Source organism: Cryptomeria japonica, chromosome 8 (assembly GCF_030272615.1).
Source record: "Cryptomeria japonica chromosome 8, Sugi_1.0, whole genome shotgun sequence".
In the NCBI taxonomy this organism is placed as follows: domain Eukaryota; kingdom Viridiplantae; phylum Streptophyta; class Pinopsida; order Cupressales; family Cupressaceae; genus Cryptomeria; species Cryptomeria japonica.
In genome coordinates this window covers 24,501,037-24,514,186 of record NC_081412.1, presented here as the reverse complement: position 1 = coordinate 24,514,186, position 13,150 = coordinate 24,501,037, and the positions used below count along the sequence as shown (strand labels likewise).

At 36.4% G+C, this 13,150-nt stretch overlaps 1 protein-coding gene across 2 annotated transcripts in view; it reads right to left on the bottom strand.

Moving 5' to 3' along the window:
- LOC131078569 (uncharacterized) overlaps window positions 1–13,150 on the bottom strand; it is a 97,988-nt gene that overhangs the window by 64,955 nt on the left and 19,883 nt on the right. For both annotated transcript variants that reach the window (XM_058016305.2, XM_058016304.2), the window contains exons 2-3: window positions 5,649–5,702; window positions 5,459–5,534 (exon numbers count right to left, since the gene is read on the bottom strand). In XM_058016305.2, coding sequence (XP_057872288.2) covers window positions 5,459–5,534; window positions 5,649–5,702 — 130 coding nt within the window. The remainder of the gene's footprint in view (window positions 1–5,458; window positions 5,535–5,648; window positions 5,703–13,150) is intronic.

Sequence of the window (13,150 nt, the reverse complement as noted above, 5' to 3'; positions counted from 1 at the left end):
TGGGAAGTCAGACAAATTCCTGAAAATGTAGAAGTCATGGCAGGGGCATGGCACGGTTTGGGTATAGGTTTGTATGGTTGCATCTATATAGATATAGATAGATAGATAGATAATTTTACAATATTATATCTATGTTATCAGTCCAGTCCCTACAAAACCCAAATCCTAATTTGATTCGGCCAAGGTGTGGATCTGGATCTGGCATGACTACAAGTCTAGCATGGGGAATCCAAGGTGAATTTGGTGAGTACCCCCGCCAATTCGGCAAATTTCTTTTACAATATTATATCTCTGTTATCAGTCCAGTCCCTATAAAACCCAGGTCCTAGTTTGATTCGGCCAAGGTGTGAATTTGGATCTGGCATGACTACAAGTCTAGCATGGGGAATCCAAGGTGAATTTGGTGAGTACCCACACCAATTCGGCAAAGTTCGCCTTTTTTTTAACACTAAAAAGTGCAATTCCTCCCCTCCCTCCTCTCAAACCCTAAAAAGTGCAATTCCTCCCCTCCCTCCTCTCAAACCCTAAAGCTGCCCCTTGACCCCGCAAGGGGCGATGCCCCTTGACCCCAAGCTGGGGGCGCTGCCCCCAAACCCCCGTCAAAAGTTATAGGGGGGAACTGCGCTGATGGAAGTAGTGAAAATTTAACCTCTGAGTCTGATTAGGCTCCATTATGTATTTTATTTCTTTAATATCTATTATGATATGCATATTGACAATGTGAATGAATTGAAATTCTGAATTATGAGTGCATATTGAGTATTGAGTCTATTGATAATGTTGTATGTTCGATGTTTGCATTCTAAAATGTTTTCATAGTATCATACACATGCTATATCCATGTTTTCATATGAATATAATGTATAGATGCATGCTTTATCCATGTTTTCATATGAACATTTAGAATTTTCCTATATATTTTAAATTTTCCCTATATTTTATACAGCCGTCCCCTTTGCCGTCCCCCCCGTCCCCAAATTTGGGAAAAAAATTTGCCGTCCCAGAAACTCGTCCCCCCGTCCCCCCGTCCCGGAAACTTGGGGTAACATAGGTCCTTTCCCAATGATGGTCTGAAATCTCAAAACTCATCTGCAATAGGTTCTTCTTATGTAGATGTCGCTCTTCCTCATGGAAGAACAACTCGGCCACTTGAATTGCTTGGCATCTGGTGGAGATATCAAAGAAAAGGGCATATTTGGTCAAACAATCTACCACAACGAAGATGCAATCCTTTCCTTACACTATGGGAAGCCCGGTAATGAAATCCATCAAGATGCTATCCCACTTCTGGTCGAGGATTGGCAACGGTTGAAATAGTCCAGCAGGTAAGGTGTGTTCGGATTTGTTCTACTGGCAGGTGGAGCATTCACGCATATACTGTAGAACATCATTCTTAAGGCCCTTCCAAGAAAATTTGTCTCGGATTTGTCTATAGATCTTCAAATATCCCGAGTGGCTGGCCAAGGGAGAGTCGCGCATTTCTTTTAGAATTCTTTCCTTCATCTTGGACTTGGGCACCCAATAGATTTTGTCCTTGTAGTAAATGATGTCATCAACCACCTTGTATCCGTCATCCTGTACTTGACCATCCATCAGCTCGCATGCAAATGTATTCTTGGAGTATTCAACCAACAGATGTTCCTTCCAATTCGCCGAAATCTGGGATAGAGAACATATGGCAGGCCTTCTTGCAAGGATCTGGCAAAGCTCTTGCTGACTTCTTAACTCCCTCAGCGCATCTATCAATCCTTCACTCGGTGCCATGATTCTCCCGACAGGCTAGTAGAATCACCAGCTTTGATACCACTGTAATGTACCGACGCTCTTCCTGTCGTACAACACCCCCACTCTCACCTCGTACGGTAATGTTTTGGTGCTAGACGTATGGTATGTATGGTCAACAGTTACACGACAGTCAAACCCTTCGATCCGTACGGTTTGGTGTGGTAGTCGAGCCATCGTACGGTGGTATTGTGTTGCACGTACTGTAAGAAGGTGACCGTACGGTCACTTCCCTCAACCTAGCGTACGGTCTAGTGGTCGTACGAGAACGGTTCCCTTCTCTTCGCACAATGAATATGGTTGTCGATTCACCACCAGCTATGCACGGACAACTTCAATCACAAAATACTATGCCTTGCAAGGTAGACAATTAGATTAACACGATTTGGCATAGGAATGAACACACTAGACATGCAACTGGAAATTCAGATTCAATAATGATAACACTTCTGATTACAATAATCTCGGAACTGAGAGCAGAGCAGAGTAGGGTGAGGAATTACTCCCACCGAAACTACAGATGCCAAGTAGGGAGGATCTTCCACCTCCGAAATGGCTGACAACGGAACTCCAACTGGAATTCAAACAAACAAAGAAAAATACCAAATTTGCATCCATACAACAATGACTAACTCGGCCATATATATGGGCTCCGGGAAGTTTCCCGAAGGGTTACAAACAGGCCGACACAGCAAGCATAACTTAACTAATAAAATAAAAAGGGGGCCCGAAAGATTTTGATATTAAATTTAGGGCCATACAATAATTAATATTATTTAATTATATCGGGAACATTACACTGACCCCTCTTGATTTGGGTGCCTAGTTTGGAAGTTAAATTAAATCAATTTATTGTGCTAACCTCCTTGATATGAGCACCCATCTTGAGCAAGTAAAATTAAATAAATAAAATTATTTATTTGTGCCTTGGCTGACCTGGTTTGGAGGTTTGCACCCGTTGGATAAAGAGGTCCTTTAGCATGTATAAATAGAAGATCATTTGAGGTTTATTTGGCAAGCAATTAAAGAAGATTATTCCTATCTAGAGAAGGCCTAGAGAAGACCAAAGAGCAGATTCAAAAGGTGATTTATTGCAAATTTTGATCAGAAATTATTGAAGATTATTTGCAGATTTGGAAAAGCCCTTTTGAGCAGATTTACAAGGGTTATTGGAGCAAATTGGTGAAGTTTTTTGGGGCATATCTAAGAGATATATAAAGAATATGTTGAGGCAGATTTGGTGAAGTATTGAGCCAAGTCTAAAGTCGATTTATAAAGCAGACTCAGAACTGATTCAAGAAAAAAGTCAAATAATTATCCCATTACTCTATTGGAGGTCGGTGCCTCGTATTCAAGGAGATTGGTGTCTTGCTGAGTTGGTGCTCAGTTATGAGGATTGGTGTCTCCAATGGGTTGGTGCCTATGAATCATCTAAAGGAGATTGGTGTCTCCTGTGGGTTGATGCCTACAAAAATTGTAAAAAGTTTCTAATACAAGCAATATTTTGCCACGGTTTTCTCCCACAAGGGTTTCTACGTAAATCGTGTGTTCATCTTGTGTTTCTAATTGTTAGATCTTGCATATGTGTTACTACTGTGGACGATTAAGTTTTGAAGTATTGCTATTGTGGTTAATTAAGTTTTGAAAGTAAAAGTTTGTTGTTATACGGATTCACCCCCCTGCGCCCCCCACCCCCCTCCCACCCTCAATATATCTAAGTGCTCTTCAATTTGTGGTACTTCTAATTTGTCAATACCTACATCATCTAATATGGATGGTGATGATGATATTTTTTAAGAGCAATATGATTTTTGATCAATTGTGGCTGATTGTTGACACTTGACATTATTATTTAACATTAATATATATCATGACATTTGAGTTTGACTAATATTTGACTATTTATATGGTGGTTTTGTTTATTATATAATATAAAAAGCTATGTATAGTGTATTTTGAACTTAATTACTGCTGCAAATATGTATATGTTTTTGTATGGTCAAACCCAACCCAAAAAACATATTGGGAAAACCTGCAAACCAAACACTCAAACCCAAACCAGTACCAAGACTAGTAACTTAGTATTTATATTTTAATATAAAAAATGATATGATTCAAAGTCAAATGTCAAAAGACATGTATGCATATATGCCCATGCGCATCTCTTTATTTTGATCCTCTGAAAGTCAAGCTGACATGACAAGGCCCACATATCTCTTTATTTCAATACTCTGCAAAGTCAAGCTGGGAAAACAGGGAGGGGAGCAACCTGCATCAGACTGAAATTGCTGTAGCATGGTAAACATGTTAACTGGGTAGCTCCACTGTCCACCGATGCAAATACTGAATGGACCACAAACAAAAGGGAGTTTGCAGTTCAAGCACTAAACTAACATCTCATAGTACAATGAACCATTCAGCATTATTTTATGTTTTTTCTGCCAGACCAGACCCTGGGCAAGCCCCAGGCCATCCTGGACCCAAGCCCTAACCGAGATTGTATTTTTACAATATGGGGAGAAAAATCAAATGCACCTTGATCGTAGCATTGTTTGACTATGATTATGTATTTGTGTTCACTCACATTTTTTAATGGCGAAAATTTCCAGTTGGAAATATTACAAATGAAGCTAGGATCATGATAAAACATGCAAAGCACTAGAACATTCATACATCTCATTAGACTGCACCAGCAGCTAAACACACATACTAGCCCATAATTGGCTTCCAATGTCATTCCTTGTGCATTAGATAACATTAACACTGGCACACTGTTAAAACACTTTAACTACCCAACATTAATGAAAAGATCACGCTCACACATCATCTTCAACTAATATTTCAATGACTATTGGTGAAATGCAGAGTCAACATTTCCGTCAACAAATATTTTTTATTCCATAAACTACACATTTTTTAATGATGCCCCTTTCACTCAGGTAGTTTGCCTAAAAATTCACATGAAACTATATATATTAAAATTTGTATTTAACTCATTACACCATGCTTCTAGTGATTAACTATAAAAGGGGTTCCTTACATCCCAAATGCCCTTATATCAATATAGCACTTGGGCTACGTTAGTATGTCTTAATTGCTATTAGTGTTCCCTTTAACTCAGAATGACCATAGTGATTTGCTAGCAGTCCCATCTATTCATCATTTGAGAAGAGCACAAAAGAATAGACTACAAAAAAAAATCTGATTGTTATACCAAGCTCATTTTGTGGAATATATGAGCAGCACTGTTTTGGTACAACATGCAAAGTGCCTGGAAAATGGGGGCAAGGTAATCACCATAATGATTTCAGAAGGATTAAATTATAAGGGTATCTCAAACGTTTTATAGCTAATCACTAGAATTCTAATATAACACCAAATTGAAGGATCGTGAAGGTGACATGAAAAATCAGTAGTGAAAAGATAAACACAGGTTAAACCAGAAACTTTCTTTAAAAAACTATGGACCAGGAAAATCCCATATCTTTAAATGTGTAATGACATCCTTCTTTTTTCTTGCCACCACATTTAGGAAGCTTCACAATTAGTGTTTCTTCTCTACAGACAACCTTTTTCAAAAATTGCTTATCTCTACTGTTGTTTCTTGCACCTAATTAAAACTTTTCCAAATTTTAATTGCATGAAGCTTAAATTCAATGGGCAAAGAAGAATATACCTTCTTTTTCAGATCTTTCAACAGCAGTTTCTTCTGCATCCAGTTTCTTCCAGGCATCATGCCAGTCCATGACTTGCTGCAATTGAAAAAGGAATTTTAATGATCGACATATGTTTTCATTAAATTAGTATTTAAGGAAAACACCAGCTACTAAAGGAAAAAACATCAGGAAAGGGTTTTGAAGAATAACATTATCCCTTTCTGAGGATGCTAACATTTTCTTTGATCCTGCTTCATCTTCTGCCTGAAAATAACGAAGAAACATTAATTGTGCTGATTGACACAAAACTGATAATTTCAGCTCAATATGTGCAGACATGATTATGTCATTCCTTTCTAGATGTGTGTGCAATTAAAAATCACAATTATTTTGGCTCGTTACTAAACTAAAAATGAAACAAACACTTAAGCCTTTAACTAGAAATTAAATTGTGTTGTTGTTGTGTGTTGTTATTGGTTTATCACTAAGTTACTAGACTTGGTACTGGTTCAGCCTTGGGTTCATGGCATCAATTGGGTTTGCACACAAAAAAAAAATGGGGGTTGGATTTGTCCATACAAAAACATTACAAAATCAGAAATATATGCATACTTGCAGTAGTAATTAAGTTCAGAATACCACAAACCAACATAAGAATAAAAAATACTACAATGTCAATTAGTTAAACTTGAATGTCATGATATTTATTTAAAAAAACCATATCTAACTTTTAAAAAATCTATCTAAAATATGCTGAGAGATATCCTTCTCAAGGTGCCTATTCCACTTATACATAACAAATTCAAAATTGATTAAAAAGTAAGCACCTTGAGAAGGATGTGTCTCTACATATTTAGATGGATTTTTTAAAGATAGATATGCTAGTTTTATTTAAATAATTTACATTTATTTTATTTTATATACATAAAAGTTATTTTCTAAATTTTTTATTTGCTTAATAGTTATTTTATTTTACTTTAGAACTATTTCAGAGTTACTTTCTTTGTATTTATTAAGAGCTATTTTATTCTATTTACTTAAAAGTTATTTTATAGTTTTAGTTTTTTTAAAAACAGATGTTGGCTTTTTAATAGATTTTGTTAAGACAATCACACTATCACATTCCATGCCTTGCTACCACTATAGTTGTACCTCTCAATGTAACTAAAAATTAGAATGTCAAGTGTTAACAATCAGCCATCATTGATCACGCGTCAACATATGGGTCCTCAAAAATATCATCATCACCATCCATATTAGATGATGAAGGCAATAGTATATTAGAAGATCCACAAACGATGTCATTAGCACTAGCATTGTCATTCATCTTCAATATCAAGTGCATCAAGGTGAAAAGTGGAAATCATAATGTACAAAACCAAAACTTAATGAATAATTTCAGATCTCAAAACTAGATTTACAAATATTATGCCAATTTCACCGAAAATACCAAAACTAGTCAGCTAGTCTTGCATAAAATGGCATCGAATTAAGGAAACTAATTACTAAAATGTTTTTTGATATGAAAAGGTCTGAAATTGATTTATTACAGCAAAAAAAAAATATAGCTACATACATCAAGAATACCCATTTTTGCCCAATAAACTAGCTAGCTAGTCTTCACTAAAAAAACATCAAACCAAATGAAACTTCATTGAACACCAAAGGAATGAATTTTCTGGTATTCAACAGAAAATAATCAGGTCTGAGATTGACCTACAACAGCAATTGATTTGGCTTTCAACACCCAAATTCTACGCAAAACAAAATATGGCAAATCTAGTACACCTGATTAACTCCCACCACCACAAACTGAAATAGTTTGAGTTCCAAATGGAAACACCAGCATGTAGATCTAATTACAAACTCGATGAGAGGGGCATGTTACTTTATTTAATACTTTGGTTACATTATGCTAGATATTGTTTGTGAGGAAATGATATTTGTCATCTTTCAAATCTTTGGGGATGCCATTGATGATGTCCATATCAAGAAAATTATAACCTCCATGCACTCCATCATGTCATTAAATTTGAATGAATATGAAGTTTTCACATCGGATATTTTGATGCATGAAAACTTCATCGTCTTGAAGACACCACCACTATATGACATATGGAATGGAATCATGATATGCAATATGATGAATTTAGCTACTTCATTGTGAAGCATTTGTGCAGAGGTTCACCAGCTAGGTATATTTGAAGTTTATTAGGACAAAGGGACTATTCTATGGAGGTCTATGGGATAAAATTTCAGATTTGGTACAGTTGTCATCCTTTCAATCAGCCATCACATGGTTTTAGTTGCTTGCATACAGGAGGGTTCACAATTTTTTCCAGTCAAGGAATGGGGAATTTATTGGTTGAAGCTTAGTGATAAAGAATTTCCTGTCTTTGAAGGAGTGTTTTCAATCATTTCTATGCTCACATCTCCTGTACACATTAGCATACTTCATTATTGCAGCTGTTGTCCCAGTTTCACACTACTGAATTTGATTAAATCAGCCAATGTCAGCCAATGAATTGATTTGTTTCAAAGAATTATTGGTAATTTGGCAAACACTGGTGGACAAGATAAGATGCACGTGACATAAGGTGATTGATGAGTTTTATGAGAATGTCATTAGTAGGAAGCATTGCCTTGTTAATATACTAGACTTCATAACTAGGCATGAGATGATGTTTGTGGAACCAAGTTATGTACAAGATATGACATCCCATAGTTGAAATACTCGCAGAGTACTCAGTGAGTTTTTAGAAACTCGCGAGTCCGGCCTCAGGTGGATAATAGGTCTGGGATGCCACAAAGTGAATTTCATTTCATTTAGGTTGCTCTCTTTTGCTCCTCCAACAATAAAAACCCTCCCAACCTTAAGGAGGAGTCATTGCCAGTGTGAACAACATCTACATTCAAAATGGAGGTCAAGCTACAGCCTATCATGCCGAGCAAGGTGGAGGAGCCACAGCGGACTCCTAGGACTAGACCCTCTAGTTCTACCTCTCCCCTAGTTTTCACTAGAGCTAGGAAGAGGAAGATGTAAAATGTTTTTATGTAGTATTTCCTTTTAGTTTACATAAACAACTTGCTACTTTTATTTTGTTTCAGACTATCAGCCATCAGCATTCCACATGAGGATGCCATTTTGTACCCATTTTACATTTAAATCAATCAAACATAACTAGACTCAACTTGTTTCTTTTATGTACTCATTTGTTGACTCATTGGATGCATCTCCTCATTGAATTTTGCAAAACAAAAAAGTATTTCTAATGAAATTTAAACAATTTTTTTAGTTGCCAAGTCGCATTTTCAGGCCTTGCTAGTTTTTTTCCGAGTCCAAGTTTTTCAACTATGTGACATCCCATAATAGTCCTACCATCCCTTGCATCATGAAAACATCACATTTTGTTATCTCATTGGCAGGACACAAGGTATGTGGGGACTTTGATATCATGTCGAGTTTGCATACGTTGTATCCTATTGAACAGATGATTATAGGAACCATGAAATTACCCATTGGTAAGATGCTACATTATGATAATATTTGGTTTGTATTGGTCACTATCTTGAGGAGGATATTGAATGAGAAATCCATGGTTTCCAATTTTCCAATTTGTTTAACTTCATTCATTATTAGAGGATGAACAATAACTTTCACAAGCTTGGTAGATTTTTAGTAGTATGCAACAGATTGTGGGAGAGTTTGTCGCCATGGTTCAGTTGTTTCTAACTTCCACACTGGTGATTAATGTTTGTTGCAATCATTTCAAGTTGCTAACCTTCATATTTTCAGGTGTTGCATTGATGGTTGCAGTTGATTGCATAAAATTGTGTGCATGGGATTGTCATTATACCGCTTGGAGTTTGAGTCCTATTGAGGTATTATCAGTTTCTGACAGCAGAAGCTTTCCCAGAATAGTTATGAATTCAAATTTCAATTGTAACACTGAGTTTAACATTTGTACCAACCATTTAAAAGGGGTATTTGTGATTGTTGTTGGTAATTTGATAAGAGATGTTCTTCCCTCCAGCCTCAATATGCATGATGATATGAAAATTCGGAATCCAAGAATATATATGATTGATGGAATTGCTTCATAGTGTAACCAACTTGAAATGGATGATTGCATCAGAGAGGAGCAACAAATTCGTGGTAAAGGAAAATTTCACAGAATGATCTGGGATCCTAGAATCACATCGAGCTTAATCCGAGATCAATCAATGTATGAGATAGCATTTCTTGAGGACAAGCAATTTTTGGGGAGGGAGAATTGCAATGTACCTTTTTCAATCATTCCAACATTGTAGTTAGCTCTATCTTTCTCGATGAGCGACAATCTTTTTGGAATGGAATTCAATCATCGGCATTATGTTTAGGGGATCAGTATGAGTCCATGGATTCTTTCTGAGGGCAGTTTTACCATTTTGGGTGCAGTCCAAACTTCTTGGAGGAAAATTCTATTTTTTGAAAGTATCTATTTTTAGTAAGTTCGATATCCAGAGTGTTCCTGAGTATGTTGGCATCTTCAAATTTCACTTTCAAACCTTTTCTATATTTTTTGTATCTTCAATTGGGTGTTTAGGAAAATAATGATTAAATAATTGATTGTTAAGTTGTCAAAAAGCATAAATTAAAAGACAACTAAAATTAGTGAATTTAAAAGTGACTTTAGTGTTGGAAAAGTAAATAATTAAATAAAGTCACATTTTACAAAGCAAAAAAAATTATTTATTTAAAGTGATTTTAAAATCAGTTTTCCGAAAAGTTCTCCAAAAAAATTATAAAAGGGCTGAAGAGGCTTATTTTCATTCATTCTAGATTGTTCAATTGCAGGAAATCCTTTGTGAGAGTTTAAGTTGTTGTTTAGCTTTCCAGCCCTAGGAGGAAAACCCCTACAACGAAGATTGGCTTCAGTAGTTACAGATCTACCCTAGCTGATTTCCAGGTGGAATCACCAAGATTTCACATCTGCTGAAGTTTACAAGATTTGGGGCAAACGGTTTATCTGTTCAGGTTTTCCAGGTTGCCAGGTTTGCAGATACAAATTTATTATTAAATTTATTTGTGGCATGCGCACCAGTGAAAAAAAACAAATTTTTGTGTTGTGTGTGCAAGCAAATTTTGGGCACGTTTTTGAGTTGTGTGCAAGCAGATTCTGGGCAGGTTTTTGTGCAGCGTATGCAAACAGATTTTGGGTAGGTTTTTGTGCAGTGTGTGGCAATGATGGAAAAAGAAATAAAAAATAAAATAACATAATATAAATAAGATATGTTATGAATGATATGAGCTAGGGGCCTAGCTCGATTGGCGAGAGCTTCCAGTGGTAAAGCATGAGGTCACGAGGTCTAGTCTCCCCCCAGGCCATGTGGTACCGGAGGACGTGTCGCACCAGTGTCACCGGTCACATTAAAAAGTTTACCCAGTGCATTACAGTTTATAGGGGAGTGCTATACCCGATTCCTGCATTTTTTAAAAATATATATATATACATATGTTATGAATGATGGGCATTACCCAGACGTACCACACTATTAGACAACAAGAAAGAAGAATAATATTTGGAGGTTTTATTAATCATTTCCACACCCCATCGTAGTCTAAGGAAATCAAAAGTCTTATCCAAAAGGTCAATGCAGCCACTGAACAAGTTGTTGTACCTTGTTATGGAGCCATACATTTAAAAGAGAAGGGGCAATGCTCTTACAAAGGCTTTGTAGCTTTGAAAATGTTCAACCCAGAGTTGTAAGGGCTATTTAATACCTTTCGCTGCCCTTCATTAAGGAATTGCAGCCTATTCAATCTGTTGTACTGTTTTTTGAATCAGCCGTACCAATATTGCAGGTGGAGTGAGCCTTGTTCAATGACATAAAGCTAAGGAAATCCTATGCAGCTCCTCGAAAGGCTAGTCAACAGTCTAAGTAGGGTGTCATACAAATTTAAATAAGGAATCACATGCTGATTGGAGTGATAAGGATTATTACTGATGTTTAATATTATATTAATTAATTTGTTGCCTAGGTCAAGCAGCTCAAGCATGTAAAGCACCTCAAGCAACCAGTCAACCCTTTGGAATATTAAATATTGATGATTCATTATTATTATTATTGCCGTCTTTGTTTTATGAGCATGTCATTTTAAATCAAATCTGCAGTTGTGAATTGAAGAAATGCTTACTATTATATCTGAAATGTTATTGTGTCAAACTAAGACATCATGCAAACTATTTGACGAAATGCTTGTGTTTCATAACTGGTGAAAAGTGCAAAAAAAAATTGTTTAAATTTCAAGACATTAAAAACCTCTAAAAAATTTATGATGAGATCCCAAACAGTGTTAGACAAGCAATGCAACTCACTCAAGATGATCACCTTCAATTTGATGATGCATAAAATTTTCACAAACTCCCACAAAATCAAAGGCTGCCACATTTACTCACCACCATGTTATTGTTGCGCCGCTGGGCTCCTCCTATGTGATGAATAACTTGAAACACTTATTAGGGCTTCATAACTATATCCTTAAGTTCCAATGGACCCTTCAATGATGTTGCAAGTTGTACCTTCCAAAATCTGGCACAAATCAAACAACGTATGGGCCGGAAACAAGTTACAACAGCCACAAACCACCTAAAATCTCACCCAAATCAAAACTAAACCTTCTACCAATATCATCCAGCCATGAAACTCTCTTGAAACGTGCAAACTTGCAGCTGTTTATGACTGGTAACAGCAGTTCCAGGCATGACATTTTCAAGACCAACAACATGACAATGGCACAATAGCTACAAAACTGAAACTTCCTTGCAAATATAAAAAATATGAGCAATGTAGAGGCTGAGAACAGCCATACAAGAACTGGAACTACTCCATTAACAGTAAAAAATTGAAAAGTCATCCTTCCCATGACTGGAAACAACTACAAATCCCCTTGTATGAGTGAAAATGAATTAATGTGGTGGCTGATAATTGTGGTGAAAGCAGCATCAAGGCTGAAAATCAGACTCTTAGTTGTCGTGAGTATGTTCTCTCTATCATTTTATGGCGGGATACAATCACCACTTGCTTCCTTCATATTTTGTTGATGATCATTTGCACAAATATCCAATTTTGGAGTTACCTCTGTTGATAATATATATAGCGTCGGTAGTAATCCTACAGGCCGCCTAACTGAGACCAAATATGTGAATGGCCTATCGACCTTACATATTTGGTAAACCAATTATTTACTGTCACCATGCTTTATACACTATTCGGTTAATTCTTATATGCATGATTAATAAGCAAACTAATATTATTTAAATCGGTATGTGTATAACCAATTGGACCTTGATTAAATATTTGTTGAGTTTTGAAAGGGCCAACTTATGAAGAGACATAATGTTTAAGGGCCGACTCTTGATGAAAGGTTGCCATGCATATATATATTTGAGAGGAACGATCTTATTGAGGAGGATGATTATCGAATAAGAAAGGCAGATCGATATTATAAGATCAGATCGACTTGATAATAATTATAAAGGCAGATCACTGTGTACTGCAGATTGAACATACTGAAGGCAGTTTGAATTTAACAAGACATACAAGCAGATCGATTAGAAGAGCAAGCAGATCCACCTTCACCTTCAGCCTGTGCATTATCATCTACAGATCTTGTTTGGTCTACTGCTGATCGTCTTACATAGCAGATTGACTTCATTCTTCAGCCACAG